Source organism: Heloderma suspectum, chromosome 2 (assembly GCF_057233095.1).
Source record: "Heloderma suspectum isolate Gila_16-S chromosome 2, 16-S_ref, whole genome shotgun sequence".
Taxonomy (NCBI): Eukaryota; Metazoa; Chordata; class Lepidosauria; order Squamata; family Helodermatidae; genus Heloderma; species Heloderma suspectum.
The window spans coordinates 30,436,489-30,459,402 of NC_139459.1; the positions used below are offsets into that span (position 1 = coordinate 30,436,489).

General features: G+C 45.4%; 1 protein-coding gene across 2 annotated transcripts in view; it reads left to right on the forward strand.

Annotated features, from left to right (window-relative positions):
* C7 (complement C7) overlaps positions 1-20,934 on the forward strand; it is a 60,319-nt gene extending 39,385 nt beyond the window's left edge. For both annotated transcript variants that reach the window (XM_084833141.1, XM_084833139.1), the window contains exons 11-18: positions 4,199-4,427; positions 6,477-6,648; positions 8,881-8,968; positions 10,162-10,294; positions 10,678-10,869; positions 14,583-14,679; positions 15,200-15,384; positions 18,451-20,934. In XM_084833141.1, the coding sequence (XP_084689267.1) occupies positions 4,199-4,427; positions 6,477-6,648; positions 8,881-8,968; positions 10,162-10,294; positions 10,678-10,869; positions 14,583-14,679; positions 15,200-15,384; positions 18,451-18,641 (1,287 nt within the window). In that variant the 3' untranslated portion in view covers positions 18,642-20,934. The remainder of the gene's footprint in view (positions 1-4,198; positions 4,428-6,476; positions 6,649-8,880; positions 8,969-10,161; positions 10,295-10,677; positions 10,870-14,582; positions 14,680-15,199; positions 15,385-18,450) is intronic.
* The last annotated feature ends 1,980 nt before the right edge of the window (positions 20,935-22,914 follow it).

Sequence of the window (22,914 nt, forward strand, 5' to 3'; positions counted from 1 at the left end):
TGCACAGGCGATCTGGTGCTCTGTAAAATGCTGGGTTCCCAACCACGTAACAGGAGCCTTGCGTACCATGTGTACGCCCATAGACTCTGATCACGGAGGAATGGTCAATGTCGGGAGCTGAGACAGTGGATCCCCTCCACAGGTGGAGCATCCCTAGGTTTTGACCACATGAAAAGGGCCATGAACTTCTTTCAAGTGGGAAAAAGGAGGAATGAAACTGGCAGGCATCCTGAGAAGTGGTTGGGGGGCTTATGTGTCCTTATGTTTCAGTTCAGCATCACTCTATATGTCTTGAACTCCATACACTGAACAGCTCTTTGCACAGCTGTTGTCACCCATATCATTTAATTCCTCATGAAGGTTGGCTGTAGAAACCCTGTCCAAGTGTCTGGAGTCAGTGAGTGTAGGGATGGCGGAGAATTTCTCCACGAATCTTCGGGAGGCCGAGCGCCGAGGCATTCGGCCCCCCGAAAGTGTTGGGGAAATTCTCCGCCGGCTCCCCGGCCCCCCCCCGGGATGGGACTTACCTTCAGCGAATGTCCCTCTTGGCGGCGGGTCCCGGCGGCATTTCGGCGGTGTTTCGGTGGGGGCGGGGGCAGTGGCCGGTCTCCCGACCGGCTGCCGCTGCCGCCATTACAAAATAAAAAAGTAAAAAAACAAAAAACAAAAAAACACCCGTGATAGGCTACGTGACGATTTACGTAGCCTATCACGGCTAGATTTCCAAAGTCAGCCGTGATAGGCTACGTAAATCATCACGTAGCCTATCACGGGTGACTTTGGGGGGGGGGGAAAGCGCGTACGCAAATGGCAGCGGCCCATGGGCGCCGCCATTTGCGTTCCTTATTTTGGCGCATCTAGTCTATGTAAAGGTTTACGTAGACTATGGTGAAAATAAGGGCAATGCAAATAGCATTCCCTTATTTTCGCCGTAGTCTACGTAAATCTTTACGTAGACTAGACGTGCCAAAATAAGGAACGCAAATGGCGGCGCCCATGGGCCGCCGCCATTTGCGTACGCGCTTTTTTTCCCCCCAAAGTCACCCGTGATAGGCTACGTGACGATTTACATAGCCTATCACGGCTGACTTTGGAAATCTAGCCGTGATAGGCTACGTTAATCGACGTTATGTAGCCTATCACGGGGGGGGGGGGTTGTTTTACTTTTTCTTTCGCGGCCGGGGAGACGGGGCGCTTCTCCCCGGCCTGAATTTCAGCCGGGCGAGGCGGGGTGTCTCACCCCCCCGGCCTGAATTTCAGCCGGGCAAGGCGGGACGCCTCCCCCCCCTTGCCTGAACTTCGGGGGGAGAAGCGAAGCGCCTCCCCCCCACCGCGAAAAAAGCTGCGGGACAAGATAAGTCCCTTTCGTACATCCCTAAGTGAGTGGCTGGATGGAAAGGACTACGCTGAAACTGAACCCCGACAAAACCGAAATACTTTTTGTGGGAGACAAGGGGAGGTTGAGGGATGCTGACCTGGTGTTTAATGGGGTGCAGCTGTCCCTGAAGGACCAAGTCCGCAGTCTGGGGGTCTTTTTAGAGTCCCAGCTGTCCATGGAGGCTCAGGTGTCAGCCATGAGCTGGGCAGCGCTGTACCAACTCCATCTGATAAGGCAGCTGTGCCCCTATCTCCCTAACCATCTGCTCCCATCAGTAGTTCATGCCCTGGTCTCTTCTTGCATAGACTACTATAATGCGCTCTACGTGGGGTTACCCTTGAAGACAGTTCAGAAGTTGCAGCTGGTGCAGAACGCGGTGGCCTGCCTGATTAAAGGCAGCCATCGGCGAGATCACATCACTCCAGTGCTGAAGGAGTTGCACTGGTTACCAGTTGTTTTCCGGGCCAAATTCAAGGTGTTGGCATTGACCTTTAAAACCCTATATGGTTCCGGCCCAGTCTATCTTAAGGAGCACCTCCAACAACACCAGGGACACCACTCAATGAGACCAGCCTCAGTAGTCCTTCTGTCTGTCCCATCAGCCAGGACAGCTAGGCTGGTGAGGACTAGGGAGAGGGCCTTTTCTGTGGTGGCCCTCACTCTGTGGAATCCCCTCCCCAGTGACCTCCGCCATGCCCCCTCTTTGATGAGCTTCTGCTGGGCTTTAAAAACCTGGCTGTTCAGGCAGGCATTTGGGGTAGGTTAGGATTTTTTAGAGCGGTGTTGTTTTGTTATGTTGTTTTGTTCGGTTGATTATGTAAATGTGTTGTATTTCGTGTTATTAGTATTGCACGCCGCCTAGAGTGGCCAGCTAGCCGGCCAGATGGGCAGCTAATAAATCTAATTAATACATACATACATACATACGTATCAGTCAAGTCTTCCCTTTAGGGCAAGCTGATTTGAAGTCTGATCTCACTCCCTCTTGCTTAAAACAACCAATCCTCTCGCTTTGCTTTCCCACTTTTGCTGTGGTTCCCTAAAAATGCTACAGAAGGTCTTAAGGACCTGAGCTGACCTGGCTAAGTCAATGAAAAGGAAATCAAAGGAAAGCAGCTTCTCTGTGATCATCGTAGCTTGTTTGCAAGTTAATTAAGGAGCATCTGGCTCGCTCAGATCTAAGGCCTTAGAAGCAGAAATGTCAAGATGTCTGATTTAAGCAGTGGAGGCTGGTGGCTACGATGTCAATGGGGCAGTGATTCTGCTCCAAGTTTCAGTCAGAACCAGTCAGAACTCTAAAGGAGCTATCCAAGAAACTCCTCACTAGCCCCCACCGCCATCTGGGTTAATCCCAGAGAGTCCGATTGGGACCCCAGGCAAGCCAGACCTGGTCCATTCTCCTGAGGTTCAACACCTGTGTTAACAATACAATGAGGTGAGGTAAGACGTTTCTAACTCTTAAACAATTGGATAGCTCTTCTAGAGTTCTGACTGAAACCTGGCGCAGTTTCACTGCCCCACTGACATCGAAGCCACCAGCCTCCACTGGATTTAAGTGAGGCAGCAGCTTAAATGTTTTGGTTTTTAGCATCATTAAGATCCATGTTCCAAGGGCATACCGGACGTGCAGCTCACAGGAGCAGACTCTGTTATGTATAGGCATCACAGAACAAAAATTATCTTAGGTCAATAAGTAGCTTTATCAATCTCTAAATAAATGCAAAAAACGTTTCTCTCTCTTTCTCTGAAGCATCTTTCAGAAGGTGGTTTCCTTTTTTATTATATCAAACATTTATTAAATTTAAATCCAGTAGAAACCTACAAAATTAAATATTAATTCTTAAAATATTGTAGTCTGTGGTGGAGTTGCTTTAACTCTTGGTTTTATTTTGCTGTTCGTTTGTGTGTGTGTGTGTGTGTGTGTGTGTGTTTAATCTCTTGGCTTTTCTTATTGTGTTATTTATTTATTTTTTGCATGCCACCTTAAAAATATTATTTTACGTTGAAAGGCAGGGTATAAATGCAGAAATAAAGAAGCTGAAAAATCTACTTTTAAGGTAGATCAGCAAACCTTGAGCTTGTTGAGCTTCTCCGAATCCCACTTCGAAGCTTGTTCTGACTCGTGCTGGCATCAGATTGCAAGCTTTGTTTTTTTCTTTTTGCATGAAAATGTGCACGTATTTTCATATACATTTCCCCAAATGTACGCATCAATTGTATGCATTTTTGAAATGTACACATTTTCCTCCCACTAATTAAACCATGTTTATGTGTATTTTTCAAAAGTATGTATTTTTCTATGAACATTTTTCAAATGTACGTATTTTTCAAATGCATTTCTTCATTCCACGAATTGTGTCGCAAACTCACAGCATGGATTTCAACTGCAGATTATGTTTAGGTCCATGTTCAGTTCCAGGAAGTGCGAACTGGGTAAATTCTGATTTTAAAAAATGAACTGAAATGAATGTATCATATGTCTCTAGTACAGAGAATAGTCTGAAGATGCTGAATAACTCTGCCACTGCTAAGCAGATCTAAGCCTAGCCGGGTCTTGTGTGGGAGACCCCTGGAAAACTCCATGAGCAGGATTCAACCAAAGTAAAGGCCATTTAAGTCCCACTGATCTTAATGGGAGTATTAAGCACATGCTTAGCCCTCTCACACTGTAGTCAGTGGGACTTAAAAGTGTTTAACTTTGGCTGGGTTGTGCTCCATGAAAATGGCTTTTTACTCCTATATAAAAAGATATAAAACGAAAATAAAGTTCCAGTCTGAACGACAATGTTTTTAAAATCTGAACATGTTCATTATATATAGCTCACACCACTGTATGAATTGGTGAAGGAAGTACCGTGTGCCTCAGTCAAAAAGCTTTACCTGAAACAAGCCATTGAGGAGTACTTGAGTGAAAATGATCCCTGCAGATGCCGGCCATGTGCAAATGGGGGCCAACCAGTCATTGTAGGAACTCAGTGCCTATGTTTCTGCAAACCGTATACGTTTGGACCAGGTTGTGAAGTGGGAACTCTTGTACAAGACCAGCCAGGCAAGTAATATTTCTTCTGTTTTAGATATGAGGTATTTAAAACAAGCTGGGCAATGCGCATTGCTAGTCGCCTTCTAATCTGTTCCTGAACCCAATTCAAGATGCTCATTTTGACCTATAAAGACCAAAATGGCTTGGGGCCAGGATATCTGAAAGAGCACTTCCTCCTGTATGAGTCTACCTGTACTTTGTGGACTTCATCAGAGGCTCTGCTGTATATCCCACCACTACCAAGAGGCTAGGGTTGGTGGTTACGTGAGACAGGGCCTTTTCTTTAGCAACACCCTGGCAATGGAACTCTATCCCAGTGGATAACCCAGGGATCTTAACACAAAACTTTAAAACAGACCAGAGGCTTTTCTGCATGAGACATTTGTTGTGAGCTCATCATTCTCTACTTATGTTTGTTTACAGGCTCTTTAGACGATGTTGTGACCCTCCAATTTCACTTCTGTTTGTAAACAGCACTTTTTGTGAGCAAGGAAAATGTGGTATTATTTCTGATGGCCAAAAAAAGTGCAATTTCCTCTTGTGTACTTGCTCTATTCTACTATACCACAGTGCCACCTAGAGGTTATGTAGTGGAAAAGCAGGAAAGCACACACTCTTCATGTAGTGATCGGACCTCAATTCTGCGAGGAAACCAAAAGTAGATACAGTGGATTAACAGCCTCGTGTAGAAAAGGTCCAGCAGAGCTGCACAAAGACCTGGTCAAAGACGACCAGTGAATACACATAGCTTTAGAGATGGAGAACAGTGAAATAGAAAGAAAAGCAATTGGCATAAGGCTGGATGTGGCACATAATTTTTTTCGCTTACTATTTGTTAAAACTGTTGGGAGTTAGCAACTCTTGTAGATCTACTGTAAAGCACCCAGAGATAGATCCTGATTTATCTTCTCCTTGCTTCTGAAGCAGTTCCAACCTAGTCTGAAATATATAGCCAAGCAATGCTTAACAGCTCACCCATTTTCAACAGCTGAACAGAAGCCTGTGGTGGACAACTGAAAGCTCCTACAGAACTTTCCATCATTAGTTGAGAGTAAAAGTGCTGACATAGTCCAGGCTCCAGGCTTTTCTGTCCAGTGGGAAGGGGCTGCATGCAAATTTTGGGACTGGCTAGCGTCTGATTGCAAGCTGAACATAAGCAAGCAGTGTGATGTGGCTGCTTCAAAAGTTAATGCAGTCTTAGGCTACATGAATAGATGCATACTGTCCAGATCTCAAATTGAACAGCTTTGGATTATGAAATACTTCCTTTTAGAATTTAAGGCAAAGTATTTATATATTGTTGCCCAGCCTTTATTCCCCCCAAAATGATTTGTAAAAACTCTATAATAAGAATGCTTCTATCGAGAGACTAGAGATGTAAAATATCTGGAAATAATGAAGCCATGGGGAAAATATGTTTTAATCCTTTCTGTAAGATTCCCAGTATAGTTCCTTCTTTCATTCCTTATTAAAATTATTGATCTGCTCAGTTTCTCAACATGTGAGTAGAGTTACCATTGTGCATTCTTGACAGTAAATGTGCATTCTTGACAGCTTGGGTTTTGTTCTGTAGGGGCCTGTGATTCTGATGCTGTAGCAGTCATTTAATGTAGTTCTAATCTATTCAAACAATAATTACAAATATACTAACTGAGTTTACTTTAAAAAGTTTTAAGATATAATGATAATTTTATGAGCAAACTAAGTTATGCATAAAATAACTTTAGGAACAGAGGGGCTGCTTTATGTTCCTAAAGCAGCCCTCCCAAAACCTGGTGCCCTCCAGATGTTTTGGACTACAGTGCCCAGCATTTCTGACCATTGGCCATGCTGCCTGAGGCAGATGGGAGCTGAGTCCAAAATATATGAAGGGCATCAGGTTGGGGAAAGCTATCTTAAAGCAACAAAGTGATTTTAGATCTGTAAAGAAGGCTAGAAAACATAAGTATTGCTTATTTTTCGATTTTCCCAAAATTTCCAATTTTTCTGAAACCCCCTGAAAAAAAACATTTTTTCCCGTGGCCTCAATATCTCCGGAAATTTTACATCTCTGTGCAGGAGTCATTGATGGAAGTTGGAGTTGCTGGTCGTCTTGGACTCCTTGTACAGCAGGAAGGAAAACAAGACAGCGAAGCTGTAATAATCCTTCCCCAAGCGGTGGCGGAATGTCCTGCATTGGAGAAGCGTTTGAAAACCGTCAGTGCGAGGATGAGGAGTTGCAGCATTTTCGGTAGGGATACCACTGGGATACCCCATATTGATAGATAGGTAGGTAGGTAGATAGACACACACACACACACACACACACACACACACACACACTAAAAGAGGATGTGTGTCTGCCCATCTATCCATCAGTGCTACAGTACTGTGAAACTGTGAAACCTAGACACCTGAAACTTGGCATGCATACCAAAGTGACTTTTAGGGGTATGCGCTTTAGGGTTATTCTGTTTTTAAAACACATGGAGGGAGCAGTCCTATGGCTGCTAGTCAGCAGCTAGACAGCCATAGGATATGTGGTTTCTGGGAACCGACCTCAGAGCCCACACTCCAAGGTCAGTTTCTGGAAAACTGACCTTCCCCCCTTCCGCACTGCCTCACAGGTGGCGCAGAACAGCCCCACGCTTGGAAGATGAGTGCAGATTGGCCAAACAGGGCATTCGAGGGGACGTTCCGGGGTAGGGAAGGCAGAAATGCCAGTACGATACATCCTATGTATTGTCCAGCAGCCTCCTCCTCTGCTCCACCTTCCCACAGCTAGAGAGCCAAAATCGGCTGTCTAGCCGCAAATGCAGAGCAGGAGAAGCGTGGAGAGAATGATCCCTTCAGCGCTTCTCCTGCCCTGCATTGGATAGGTGGTCGCCTCCGAGTTCGGAGGCGGCCACCTATCCCCATAGGATTGTGCCCTAACTCAGTTTTATTAATTTAAATGTGGCCAAGTGGTTGAAGCCTGCAGTAATAACATCAGCCCCTAAGGGCAGACTTCCCTAACTAGAACTGTCTTTGCAGTCCTTACAGTGTAAAGCGATGGGAGATTAGTAGGCTGAGGGACAGCTTCTTACCACCCTGAAATGAAGACAGATCCTTTCTGCGGGGGGCTATAGGGACACACCATGGCAGGGGCCATGCCTAAGGTCACCAGAGGGCCTGGCTTCACTCAGGCGGGTGGGCGCCATGTGTCCAGCAACTGACAGCTGCATAGGTTTGCTTGAAGGCTTTGCTGCATCAAACTAAGGGTTATTCCAAATAGAGCTGTGCACAAAGGGCCTCTTGAAATTCTCCACCCTATTTGAGGGCAGAGAAATTGGGGGTACAATTCCACCAAATTTCTCCATGGGGAGGAGAAGTTCTCAACCATTTCTCATAGGTGGGGCTCACCATTGGCTGAAGTACAACTTCTTTTTTACCTAAAGGTTTTGGGGTCTTTTGTGCTGCAACAGCATCAGCTGTGTTGGCAGGCTGGCAGCCCCCAGTGCCAGTTTGCATCCACCACAATGCAGGTGTGAGAGGTGCAGTGTTGTGTCCAGCTCCAGGGAAAAGGTGCTGAGCCAAAATCTGTCCTCCAACTTCCTGAAAGTTTTCTTCCCCCATGAAAGAGGATTCTGTTGTTCTGCCTCGTTCTTAGGGTGTTTTATCATCCATTTTTGTGATGCTTTTGAGCTTCCCTAATCACTGCAAGGTGGCTGAGGGTGCTGCATGTGTCATGTCTTTCTATTACACATCTCTCCATTGGTCTGCAGCCTCTCAGGCTGTCTGTGCTTCCTGATCTGAAGTAGCCCTATGGGAGGAATTACCTCATGGTGCTTTAAACTGGGCTTTAATTGAAGTGTAGGAAGCTGAGGAGGCTACAGGCTGCCAGAGAGATACTTGCACAATGAAAAACAGGACACTTGTGCTCACTCCTCGGCCACTTCCTAAGTAAGGTAAGCCCAAGAAACCCAAACCCAACCCATGAGAATTTCTCTGAAATTCTTCACCATTGAATTTCTTTTTGAAAGTGATTTCTGTCAAACTGAATGAGAATGGTTGAAAAAATGTGGGAGAAATTTTCAGCACCCATATGAAATCCGGTCTGTTCACTAATACAGACACATGTAATTAATTGAAATTATCCTTTAGGCAAGTGCAACTTCGAATCTGAGTGTGACTAGGAAAAAGCCCTTGCTCAAAGTAACATTTTCATGTGAGGTTCAAAGGGCTGGGACATTTTATTTACACTGGAATAAATAAAAGGGGGATGTGGGGAGAAAGTATTGTGTTCCCCTCTCCCAACTCTGCATAGCGTTCCCCTCTCCCAACCTCTAGGTGATCATCATTTTCATCTGATTGAAGTTTAATGGCCTTACAGAACTGACCTCCCTGAGAAGTGAAGCATTTTGAAATGAATGATGACAAATCTCTTCAACTCTGGGAAATTAATAATGATGATGATGGTCTTTTTAAATGCTTTGCTTTACAGTTCAATAGAACCACACTGCTTTGATATGTCTGCATTTGGCACAGAATCCTGCCCACCACCTCCTACCTTAGAAAATGGATATGTTCAAGTAGGTGAAGCAGAAGAGAATTTTTTCCTTATCTAAGTTCTATGTGTAAGTAGAGTAGTATAACTTAGGACTCCTTCACACGGAGCTTTTCTCCTGCGATTGAGATTGCTCCTTCATGGAAGTTTGCGGGCTGTTTACATGACGCCGTGACCCTGCCGTGACCCTCCTGCACTAAATGCCCTTTGTTCCGTTTTTAAATGGATCGCAGATAATGAGCTATCAAATTACCCCGTTGTATTCCGCTTCAGTTTCCTTCATGAAAAGAGAAAAAGCAGCAAGAAGAAGAGCGAGATCAATGGAAGATAATGGAAGATTCAGATACGGGGAGCAGGAGGGGAATGGGGGTCGGGGGAAAGGAAGCATGTGAAAAAGTGATCCTGCATTTACAAAAGAAGCAGAAACCCCTGTTTTAAATGCAGGATTTTAGGCTGGTGTAGAGATGCCCTTCTAGACCCATCTACTCAGGCATAAGCCCTGGTGAACTCAGTTGGGAACTTCTTAGTAGATATGTAGAGGACTGCACTGTTGGTTTACTACAAGCATACTACTAGTATTTACTAAGTAGTATAACTTGAGTATGCCATCTGATTTAGGTTACATTGGAGTAAAATAGTATTTTAATGTACAGTTGTAGCCTGCCTTCCTTCCTTCCTTCCTCCCTTCCTTCCTTCCTTCCTTCCTTCCTTCCTTCCTTATATGCCACATTTCCTTTTCTCCCTGAGCAAAATGTCTTTTTCTTCCTTGCAAAATTGCCATTTTTTTGCCGCCATTATTGTGGCAAATTTGGCACCAGTGGGAGCAGGGGTGCTGCAAAAATGGCCACGAGGGGCCCTATTCCTTAGCTCTGGGTTAGGAGGTAGAGGAAGCACATTCTCTCTTGGGGTTCTTTTTCATACAAGGAGGTATCGCCTTGTTTGCTTGTTGGCAGACAGGCGAGAGGTGTTGGTGCCTCAATGACTGCTTCCTCAGATGGTGCAGAGGGTGGGTCCACTCCATGGCCAAGTTTCTCAGTGTCCCAGAACTCTTCTCTTGAAGCAGAAGTGCCCAGGCCCTGGGCCATGACACACATCAAAAATGCATGAAAGCCATAACATTGTATCTTCTGATGAATTCTGTAAGAATTATTCCAGCACGTAAGGATTTTGGAGGGGTCATTGTCACCTTCAGTGATTCCCAAGTTTTCTTCTTTTTAGGATGCTGATTCATCATATCCCGTGGGGAAAAGCATCAGCTACACCTGCAATAATGGATATGCTCTCGTAGGGGACCGGATTGCTACATGTGTTGAAGGCTTCAAGTGGGTCATGGGACAGATAAGGTGCCAGGGTACGTATAAGAAAATATTAGACTTCAGTTGGTGGGTCATACCTAAAACTGGCCTATGGTTTATTCAACCTTTTACTAAACCATCCTTATCTTGTTTATTTGTTTACACTTTAAAAGAAGGAATGAAAAAACATGTAGAGAATAGGAGAAAGACAGAAAGAGGGAGAGAATGGAAAAAATAGAGAAGAGAAAGATGAACATATGTAGTGGAGGGTGGGGGGAAATAAGCATGGATCCCATTGTTTCTGGTTGAGGTTAAAGATAGGTCCTGGGTCTGAAAAGGTTGAGGACTACTGACTTAATAAATATAAACCTTCCAAAGGAGAGAGAAAAAGAACTTCTATAGCAATAGAAGATATTTGTTTTTGCTTCTCATTGTTTAGAAACAGCTTGTGTCTTACCTGCATTGGAAGGAGGACTGAATGGAGACCCAGTGAAACCCTCATATCAGATTGGAGAGAAAGTACGCCTGTCATGCCCAGATGACATGCAGCTTGAAGGAGCAGCTCTCCTTTTGTGCGAACCTAGTCTGAGATGGTCTCCTAATATCAATGACATCCAGTGCAGGAGAAGAGGTATGTCCCATGATGATTCTTGGTTCCAGTTAGGGACAAAATAGCACTCTTCCTGCAGGAACTAACTCACCCCTCCCCCATTCTATTACACCGATAGCTTACACTTCCTGCAAAAAATTCAGTGCAGCTTCTGTGGGCCTCCAGGCGTGCTTCCATCCAAGCACTGACCATGCTGAGATGTGCTCCATTTTAGCCATATAACAACATCTTCTACCACTGAAGATTATTTACTGGGCCCAGGGAAGTTTAAATAATATTGTCTCTTTGAAAGAGGGCAAGTTCCTCCTTTGTGTGTGTGCGCCCAACGTGGCTGGGCACTTGCTGAGGGCCCACACCGCAACAGGAGCCCATTCACAAGGGCCCCCCGGAGTTGCTCCTCCTCTTCCCCATTGCAGCCTGCTTGTTCACTTGCCTGTCTCTCTGGCCCAGACAACAATGGTGGTGAGGAGGAGGACTAGAACATGCTGCTGCCTGCTTGCTCACTGGCCCTCTTCTGTCAAGGAAGCAAGTGGTGGCATGATGAGGCAGAAGAGGAGGAGCAATAGCACCTGATGACAATGGTGTTATGAAGGTAGGGTCACTGAGGGAGGGGCCCCCATTGGGGGAGTCTGGCCTCAGAAACCTCCAAAACCTAGAGCTGGGACTGTATGCAAGAACTACCTCCCACAAATATTTGCTTTTTAGGAGCCAGCTCATAGTCTTAACTTTTCTCTGTCACTGTTCCATTGGGAGGGGGCTCAGTTTCAAAATACTGCAGTGCATGCTTGCTGCAACGCCCAGGGAGCCATGGACGCTACATTTCCCATGGCTCCCAGCATTCTTGAATTGTGCAGCAACAATACGCTGTAGCATCCAGGTTCTCAGTCCTGGCTGTAACGGCTCCTGGAGCCCTCTCTACCATTCCATCTCTCCTTGCATTGGTAAGTTGCAAAGTGTGTGAGAATGATGGTGATGGGAGGCTCCAAATAATGTGGTGTCAAGGACTGTGAGAGTTAGAGACCCATATAAGATTGGGCAGTGGACTCTAGAAGGGTTGGGATTCAGTTCAAGAGTGCCTCCTGGGGAGAGGGGGAAGATACTTACAATTTGTTGTCCTCACTCCCCTGCCCTGTGTTGGAGTTTGCCCCACTACCACTTCTAGATCTGGGGTTTCTTACCTTGGTGCGGGCAGCACATATGACATTTTGAGAGAGTGGTGTGGGTGCTCTCACAAAATGGATGCCATGGTAGGCGTGGCCTCTCACAAAGTACCCATGTCCCAGAAGGCAAATTGGTGAGGCTAAACAAAAAGTAAATTGTCCAAGAAACTCGACACAAGGTGAAGGTGGGGTATCTGAATCCCAGAGGCCAAATCACATCTTGACCCCCCACAAAGCACAACAAAACAGAAGGCAAACTGATGATGCTCAGCAAAAAAACACATACACACAGGTAGGACACCCACACACATGCACACCCAACACAGCCATACCAAGAACAAAATAAAACAAGCAAGCAAACAAACAAAATCATTGATTGTTTTTTTCCTACACATTGGGAGTAGGAAAACATCAATGGACCAAGGCAATAAACAGTGAATGCTTAAAAAAAAAACCACCTTAAAGTACATCAGATAAGATGTACAAAAGAGCTACACATGTGTGCTTAAAGCAGGTATATTAAAGCAGGTATATTAAAAATGGATGAGCTGGATTAATTGTCTTTGGGAGAGGTTCTAAAGTAAACATAGCTGGCCTTTCTGAGGCATGGTAGAATGAAAGGAATCAATAGATTCCTTTGTGCCTCTCTGTAAACTAGAGAGAAAACTGCCCAGAAGTCTGCAAAGGGGGTGTTAGTTAATAATATATGATGGGAGTTGAGGTCCATCGCATCTGAAGGTCACCAGGTTGGGGAAGGCTGCCTTAGGGATTCACATGGCAGCCTTTCGGAGCTGAGAGCATGGCTCTGAGGCTAGCTTCAGGCCCAGCACCTTCCACTTTAGACAGCAGCAGCAGCAGCAGCATCCTTGTTGTTGTTGTTGTTGTTGTTGTCTTGATATAATAGTTTCAGATATTCACAGCACTTCACCTAAACTATCTAGCTGTTATCCTTACAATAACAATGTAAGCTAAAACAGTATCATCTTTTGATACTGTTTTTAACCATTCCCTCCCCCATTGTGATTGCAATTAAAAAATCCCCCCCCCATTAGGAAAAAAGAACTCCTGTTGTTGCAAATGGAGGCTTAAAAAAAAAAAAAACTTAAGTGCAGCATGGGTGGGGGGCAGTGGAGGCTGGTGGCTTCGATTTCGGTGGGACTGTGAATTCATTCCAGGTTTCAGTCAGAGCCAGACAGAACTCTAAAGGAGCTCTCCAAGGTGCTGAACCTATTTTGGGGATAGGGCTCAGCACCTTGGATAGCTCTTTTAGCATTCTGGCTGGTTCTGACTAAAACCCAGAACAGATTCACAGCCCCACTGAAATTGGAGCCCCCAGCCTCCACTGGCACACTTGGGGGGATGGGGACAGCAATGTTAATAGTGATTACAGTAGGGGAAGAAAGGGTTAACCCTCCCTGTGCACTGTGGTGCCAATAAAAATTGCTCCTCCAAAGTCTGTAATTAAATGAGGATAAGATAAATTGAGGATAAATTGACAAAGTCATTGAAAGTGATGCAGTTAACATGTAGTTGGGCCCTTGTTATGCACTGTGTCAGGGCTGCAGAACCTCTTTTAGCACAAGAGCTGAATTTAATTTAGGAGAAGCCCTCAGGGGCTCCATTCCAATGGTGGGCAGTGCCAGAGGCTTCTTCACATGGAGCTTTTATCCTCCTATTGAGATTGCTCACTCATGGAAGTTTGCGGGTCCTTTTCATGACATTGTCAACCTCCAGGGCACATCCAGAGGTATTTCCTGGTTATTCCATCTCAAAAAGATCTGGAAATAATTAACTATCTTCATTATTAACTATTAAGCCAGATTGTAACACTATTAAAACAGCTACTAGATGGCATAGATTGATCTCTGTGGAACCTTGAAAATTAAAAACTTCCCCGCTCAGCAATCACGTGGTCGCCGTCTGGGAACTCACTGTAAACATGGAAAGGCTCCACAATGGGAGGACTGCAGGCTTTTTCTTTAGTGTAAAGGCAGCCAGAGCATGGCCCCCCGCCCCCCCCCCCAATACCAACATAGTGTGGCTTTAAGCTCTTATTACCACTACCTAAGTATTTCAACCTTTTAGAGTGGAGGGAAAACTGGAAAGGCGGGAAATAATGGGACTATTGGTTGTTGGGGGGAAGGGGGGCTGGGGGGAAAGGGGTGTGGCCAGTTAGGGTTAGGGTTTTTTTTTTAAGAACAGTGTTGTTTTGTTTAGTTGATTATGTAAATTTGTTGTATTTTGTGTTATTTGTATTGTACACTGCCTAGAGCGGTCAGGTAGCTGGCAAGATGGGTGGCTAATAAATCCAATAAATAAATAAATAAATAAAATCTGGGATTGGGCCCCCATGAAGGCCAGATTTGGCCCCCAGGCCTATGGTTCTGCACCCCTGCAGTACATTAACACCAGCTTTGCAAATTAAATGTGAGCTTGATCCTTGGTGAACCCTGCCTCAAAATGGCCCTGTGAATCTCCTCACTGAAGCCAGAGAGAATTCTGGAAGAAATGTGGGGGCCCCTCTCTTTGCCTTTCTATCCTTCTCTAGAGCTTGTGTTTCTTCTTTTACCCCAGCTCCCATTGTGGCTACTGAACCCACAAGGACCGAATGCCAACCATGGGAGAAAGTTCAGGAGACGAGATGTGTGTGTAAGATGCCATACGAATGTGGGTAAGTTGCAAGAGATCTCTCATTTTGATTGAAAACTTACATTTCCAAGGGCATGAGCCCATGACAAATTAGGGAGCTTTGGAGACATCATCTTTGAGCTTCATTTACCTTTAAAAAAACCACTCCCTCAGTCTCCCCAGCTCTGTCCCATCATTTTACCTGGCTTCAAAGAGATGTCATTTGGTGTTAGCTGAGATGGGATTTAGCTCAGTGAACAGAAGTCAAAAAGAGAGCTTTGGATGTACTTGATCTGTAAAATAGGGGGAGGCCAGGAGGAGGGGCATGGCCTCCTGGCAGTGGGGCTGGTGGGTCTGATGTCAGCGGGGTGGTGAATCCACTCCAGGTTTCAGTCAGAACCAGTCAGAACTCTAAAGGAGCACCTTGGATAGCTCCTTTAGAGTTCTGACTGAAACCCGGAGCGGATTCACTGCCCCACCGACATCGGAGCGCCAGCCCCACTGCCTCCTGGGGTTCCAATACGGCTCATATTAACAGTGTGACTTCCTGCTTTCCTTTTCAGCTCTTCCCTGGACATCTGTGCGACAGATCAAAGAACCAAGAGAAGCACATTGCTAACAGTTTGTAAGCTGCATGCCCTCAAGTGCATGGGCAGGCAATATGCTTTGGTCGGGCAGGAAAACTGCAGAACTCCTGCTGCAGCTGAGAGAACTTGTGCCTCGTGTCAGATGTGGGAGACCTGTGATGGTAAGAGGTTTTCCTTACATCCTGCCCCAGCAAGTGGGATTGTGGGTGCTACAACCTCTACTAGACCCCCTTCTGTCCATGAATTTGACTAGGAATAGAACTAGCATGAGCAATCTACACATTTGGCATCCTAGGCTTAATGCAGGATTACCCTAGGGGGAAAATTGTCCAAACTTACCTGAATACATTTCCCATATTCTCTGACATGCGCTTCAGAACAATGAAGATGGTGAATTATGAATCATTACCAGAGACGAGAGGGAAGCAACCAGAAGCATTGCAGTGCTTTTCAGATGTACTGTCCTTGGGGGGGACCCTTTTCACATCAGTTTGTTGAGGAATACCAGCATAGAGACTCCTAGGGGTGCATTCCCAGTTTAAACGGGGTGCTGGCCATGCCTGTTTGCCATTGCCTCAAGCAAAGTAAACATGCACCCAAGAATATTCCGAATTGCGGCTCTTCTACATTGCAGAGAAGAAGGATAATAATGGATTCTGGTCTCATCCAAGGGACCCACCAACAAAAGTGTTACCAGCACTTCTTCAGAACACATTTGGAAGCTAGGAGGGGTACAGACAGGCATTGTTCTCAAGGCTGTGCCTGTTATTCACAACCAATGATAGCTCTCTCTCCCCATCTCAAAACTATTAATTGGCTGTTCTTTAGGAATGCGGAAACTGCTTTCTTAGATAAAACCATGGCCTATAGGATGAAGTTCCCCTGATTTATGTCATATTTGCTCTATAGGAAAATAGAACAAATGTCCTGGTTTTCTGCTTTTGGCCAGTGGTGTCGTGGAATCAGGGCTCACAGGGTCGAAGTGCCAGGCCATTTGATTAGCAGGGACAATGGCATCATTTTCCAGGGCACAGTCTGAAGGCACATGAGGCAGCCGCTGTGCTGAAGCTAAGCAGGTTTGGGTCTGGTCAGTGCTTGGAGGGGAGACCACCTGGGAACCACATGTAGCCACCTTGAGTTCCACAATGGAAGAAAGGTGGGGTATAAATGTAATAAATAAATACAATTTGCCTCCCCGCTCAGACTTCCCTGTTCCCTTTGAGTGTAGCTGTAATTTCACAGCAGCTAGCGGGAAATGGATTTTCCCAGCAACAATAAATTGTTGTGAGTGATCTCTTTTTTAACACAAAGTATTTGGGGGTGGCTTTGTTTTGAATGGGCAATTAGGACACACCAGCTTTACAAAAAAGACCTGCTCATAGTGGAGATAGAAATGCTAGAACAGTTTGGAGATAAAATGTTTCTCCCTGGTGTTGGGAAAAGAAACTCCTGGAATATACATACATACGTATAGACGCCATAGCTGCCTGCATTTTTGGGCTCTCCTTGGGGATGTGGGTACGCCGACTGTCATGATGAGAACCCACACTTTGAAATTTACCACGACACCACAGCTTTTGAAACACTGCAGTCTGGCTTATGTAGTTGTCCTGCCCCATGGCAGAGAAGTGGACTGCTTGCTGTTCGACCCAGGCATGGCCCATCAGGAGTATCTCTATACCAGCCTAAAATCTTGCACTTAAAACGGGGCTTTCTGCTTCCATTTTAAATGCAGGATCACAGTGGACTCCCTTTACACATGTTTCCTTCCCCCCCTTTCCCCCTCCTTCTCTCTCTTATCTGAGTCTTCCATTGTCTTTCATTGATCTTGCACCTCTTCTTGCCACTTTCACTCTTTTCATGGAGGGAACTCAAGCGAAACACATGCAGGGTAATTTTGATAGCTCATTATCTCCGATCTATTTAAAAACAGAATAAAGGTCATTTAGTGCGGGAGATGCCCTGGAGGTTGACAATGTCATCTAAAGTACCCACAAACTTCCATGAGCAAGCAATCTCAATGGCAGGATAAAAGCTCTGTGTGAAGGAGCCCCAGGACATTACCTTTTGTGCTGCTGACCAGCACTACTTCATGGATGGAATACCTTTGTGCCTGTGTAGAATTCGACATGCCTTGGCAGCTCCACAAATCGTTAATGCACGCAGGGCATGAACTGTCCCTCCTGTCTTTGGTTGCCGTTTGTCAGTGATGTCCTGCAGCATATTATGAACCTCCAGTGGGCCCCAGCTGGTTGGGTCCCTTCTACATTTGTGCTCCTGCAGTTTGAGGAGAACCTCTGAGGAAAAAGACTTTGCATTCTCCCTAGTCAGTTTGTTCCACTGGTGAACTGTTTAACAGAAATATTCTAACTCAACTCATTGTATTGTTGACAGCAGGGGTTTGAACCTTAGGCCCATGGGCCAAATCTGGCCCACCTGGGGTCCCAGTCTGCCTCTCCAGGGTTCCCTGGATGGCCATGATCCTTCCTTTGCCCCCCCCACCATGCCCCCCCCCCCATCGTTCAATGGTTTCCTGGCTTTAGTGCAGTTTTTTCCCATTCTGCATAGTTGAAGTGCCTGTCCTAAAGCATAGTTACCTGCAGTAAAAGCTTTAAGCTAAAATATGCTGATATTTTTATCCCCATCCCATTTGCCTTTGGCCCTACCCACTACTGGAATGTCCCCCCCCCCCCCCGAGTTTCTCTGAAATTGAATTTGGCCCTCAGGCTGAAAGAGCTTCACCATTCTTGGTGTACACCCATAGCTATTTGTACTACTGTAATATGCTCTACGTGGGGTTACCCTTGAAGACGGTTCAGAAGCTGTGGTTGGTGCAGAAGAGAATGCAGCGGCTCACCTGATTAAAGGCAGCTGCCGGCGTGATCACATCACTCTGGTGCTGAAGGAGTTGCACTGGCTACCAGTTGTTTTCCGGGCCAAAATCAAGGTGTTGGCATTGACCTTTAAAACCCTATACGGTTCCAGCCTAGCCTATCTCAAGGAGCACCTCCAGCAATACTAGACAGGCCGCTCAACAAGATCAGCATTGGATGGCCTTCTCTCTGTCCCATTAGCCAGGATAGCTAGGTTGGTGAGGACAAGGGAGAGTGCCTTCTCTGTGGTGGGTCCTGCTCTGTGAAACTCCCTCCCTAGGGAACTCTGCCATGCCCCCTCTTTAATGAGCTGCTGCCAATGGATTAACTTACTGATTTGTGGTTGTTCTTTAGGTCCAACCAACCAATGCACATGCAGAGAAGCTGGACGGTGCAGTAGTGCAGGAATAAGCATTTGTGTTGACGTGGATGGCAGCGGTGCCCAGCAGACTATGACAGAATGCGAGGCCGGCATCCTCAAGTGCCAGGGAGAGAACCTCCGTGTTGTTAGCATAAGGCCCTGTGTTGTACAGAGACCCCAGTAACCAAGATGCATCAGTAGAAGGACAAGTTTTACAGTGTGTTGTGCATTGAAGGGGACCAGAGAATGGGGACAGGGCAATTATCAGCACTAGCAAACAGATGACCCTCACTCTAGATGTGATATGGGGAGAGAAGGCTTGTATATTTCAAGGACCCCTGGTATATTTGAAGGACCATCATTGTATATGTGCTATGGGGAGAAAAGACTTGTATATTTGGAGGACCCATTGGACAGGTGTCTGGGGAGGGGAGAGTGCACCCTGGGAGGGTCCTTTCCCTCCTCCCCAGATACTTGTTGAAGAGGGGAAGGCTACCCAATGTCAGATGTAGGATAGATTGTGCCCACACTACAAGTGCGATCCCAAGTGTGGTGCTTTATTTTTTCCCAGAGGAGTGAATGGCAATTGTCCATTTATATGGGAGAAAGTAAAGGGGTGCATATGTTGTTAACGACTGACATGTTGTTAAACCGCTCTTTGCACCTGCTGATCCCACCCATTGAGAATCAAAAGCCTCCTCCCATTTCCTGGGCTTATAATTTAGTTCTTTTTCTTGATGACATGAGAGCATTTCGCCTTCAAATCTTAGTTCAGGACCAATAAACCAAGGCGGATCACAGCAGTGAGAACACCACCATTTAGTTGTTTTGTTGTTGTTGTTAAGGGTTCCTGGGGGGTTTTTAAAGAGAGGAACGAAAAGAAAAAAGGAAAGAAAGAAAGACAGACAGACTGAGAAAAACAGAGAGAAGCAGAGAGCAGGAAAGGAAGGGGGGAAGAGACTGAGAGAGCGGGGGGTGGAGAGAGAGGAGAAAAACAGACAGAAAGATGGACATGTATGGTTTAAAAATTAGGATTCTATGGTGCAGGTTATTGGAAGACCCATAAATGAGGCCCATGCTCCAGGCTGGGGCTAGAGAAGGGTCTGTGAAAGTTGAAAACAACTCTGATAGAGTGTGACAGAATGTGGCATATAGACACAGTAGGGTCACCAAGTGCAAAGAGTAGCTGGTGCGTCTCCTGCAACTCTGGCAGTTGTGCAGAAGAGGGAGCTTCTTCAACTGGCACCAAGTTGCATCATGATCTTCCAAAACTCCCTCGGCTGCCCCAGCTACAGGAGCCCTTTAACTCACAGAATCAGACTGGCTGTAGGATAAGTATACAGTCCTCAGGTGCGGTATGTCCCTGTATTCCACTTGCTGGGGAACATGAGCAGGTGTGTACTGTTGCACTCATGTCCTGCTCGTGGGCTTCCTATTGGGGCATCTGGTTGGCCATGGTGGGACAAAACGCTGGACTGGTCTGATCCAGCAAGGCTCTTCTTACCTTCTCATCAGGGACTTAGCCACAGGTCTCAGCATGCTACCCAGGTTTGAACTCACTCTTCACAGTAGAATGTACAACTTTTAGAACTCCTCACCACACCGTGTATCTTTAGTCTTCTGTGCAGTTGCAAAGGAGTAAAGGTTATGGTTGTTTGCAAAGGTTATGGTTGTTTGTTTGAGATTGCTTGCTTGAAGTTGCTTTAGATATATGTTCTCTTGTGTATATTGTCATGTGTTTTTTATGTCAGTGGCTTTTAATCTCTGTATACTGTATTTTTAATGTTTTTAATCTTCGTAAACCACCCAGAGACCTTGGGCTATTGGGCGGTATATAAATGTAATAACAACAACAGGTCTGTCCCCAGATAGGTGGCTACTTCTAAATTTTTTCTCTTAAGGCATGATCTAGCTCAAGTTAAGTCATTTTGAGTTCAGGGAGAGAGTTAAGAATGTGTTTCAGTCTCTCCTGTTGAAATTAGTGGGGGTTATTTGGGCTGGAGTGTGCACGTACCAAAGAATTACATCTAATGTGGGATTAATAGCTTCCAACAGCATGCAAATTAATCAGGAAGATGACCTCTGTATAAGACTGTAATGGGCAGTGAGAGGACCAGAGGGCAAAGGAAGGGATTATGAATACAATAAGTGAAGCCTGCACCATTTCTTGACCCGCCAAGCCAAAGATTGCTTGGCGTCATCAGCCATATATGACTGCTCAGAAAACCTGGAATTAGCAGGATGGACACGACTGGTTGGGGACACCTTTACCTTTTTACCTTTTATCCATACTTAGTGGGCTGTATTTGCTTCGTTGGTCATTAGCTGCGTAGGCCAGCAGTAAACCACATTTATTTCCAATTGCCCTATTAAAGGAAACGGAAGAACTGTACTATGTGAGACCTTTTCAGCAATCCTGAAACCCTCAGAGATGATGACAATATGTATCTCATATCAATAAATAATGTTTGTTTTTAAAAAAATGCAGCAGCGCAATTCCTGTTCATAAATTAGTCTTCTTACGACTAATATTCCCATGTATTCCACAATCATTTCAGTATGGGTTTCAAACACAAAACCTGGTATTGATAGCGTAACATTAGTTAGCATACAAAGCAGGGGTGAGGAGCCAGCTGCCTATGGGGACTCCCCAACCAGCCTTTCCCACATCAGTTAGACTTGAAAAAAGCCTCCCAGCGGAACCAATGGGAGGCTTTTTTCAAGTGTAATTGCAACACAGAGGGGCAGGTTGGGGGAGGTGGAAAGGGTTAACCCTTTCCGCATGCTGCACCCCCCACCCTGAAGATCCCCCAGGTAAGCAATTAGGACTTTGTAGCCCCATGTGTCTCCAGCGGGAGGCTGTTCTGAAGCCAAATTGCTGCGTGGGGGGTGAGTGCGTGTGTATGGGGTGGGTACTACATGCTTGTGGAGGTCATGCCACCGCTGGCATGCAGCCTGTGGAGTGAGAAAGTTCCCCTTCCTGCCCTGATGCAGAGGGTTGTATCCAATGTTAGTCTAACTTAAGTCCCATTCATTTGAATGGGTCTAATCTAAGTAGGACTAACATTGGATACAACCCATTGAGTGCTTTAGATAAGTTCTCTTCATTTAAATAATAGTTACTATTTCTAAATTAGAACCCATATATAAAAATTAAATTAGGGGATACTGCTGACATGCTATTAACTCTTATATAAATTTGCAAATGCAAATGTTATGCAAATTGGTGTCCTCTTTTGGTGATGCACTTCCTCTGTTTTGGCTGCCACAGGCTGGTCCTGCCACAGAACTGGTCAGAAATATGTCGTGCTTGATCAGGTTAACAAATATAAATACCTAGGAGTGACATTTTGAAGTTCAGGATCTTGGTCTGAACATTTGAAGGAAATAGTTTGGACAACTAATGTAACAAGTAATGCTATACTTCGGTTTGCTGCAGGACCAGGTGGTAAGATGGCGGCCCCTTTAATCGAGCTATACAAGGGTAAATTACTTCCCCAAATATTATATGGGGCACCTGCCTGGACCCCTGCAAATACAGCTTTACTGGAGTTAGTGCAGCATACATTTCTTTCTAGAGTACTCGGGGCTCCTAGATCTACATCTAGGACCATTGTACGACTAGAAACAGCTTGTCACTCAGTGGGAATGCTTGTCCAAAAAGCTGCCATCTTCTTCTGGTTAAAGATAATGTTTCAACTGCCCCCCCCCGCCCCCCCGGTTCTATTGGCACATGAAGCAATGGGAAAGAGATCGTGGGCAGACAAGATAATTACATCTATCTCTGACTTGGGCTTTTCACAATCATATTTGCTCACAAGGGGATATGATAGAGCTCGGGATGAGATCTTAAAGAGATTGCAAGATGTGGATTTCCAAATATCAATGGCTGGTGCTGCTGAAAGCCACTCAAAATCTATAAAAGTATCATGACCTCTCCGGGGAAGATTCCCCCGTATCTAATATCTATCACCTCACATGAATTGAGATGGCTCATGATGACTAGGTGCAGACTGAACTCACTCCAACTGATGGAGGTGAAGGTACGTTACAAGACCCATCATGGTATGAGTGCAGATTGCCCAGCTGGCTGCCCCAAGAAAGAGAACATGATACACTTCCTAACAGAATGCCCACTGTACACTAACCTGAGGAAGCAATACCTCGAACCACTATTAGATGTGCCTGAGGATACCTCTGGTGTAAGCATAACCCGATCATTATTAGCTGGAACAAATCGTTCTATATCATATAGGACTGCTAAGTTTGTCAGCCGAGCCTTGGAGAGGCAAAAGATATTAACTGTTACAAAAGAACAAAATCTGCAAATATGGCAACAACATGCCAGCAAATATAGTTTTAAGACTTTTAAAAAAATGTTTTTAATTTGTTTTTATTAGCTATTTATTAACAATTTGCATCCTGGTTTTTTCTCTGGATGTTATGGAAAATTGTGA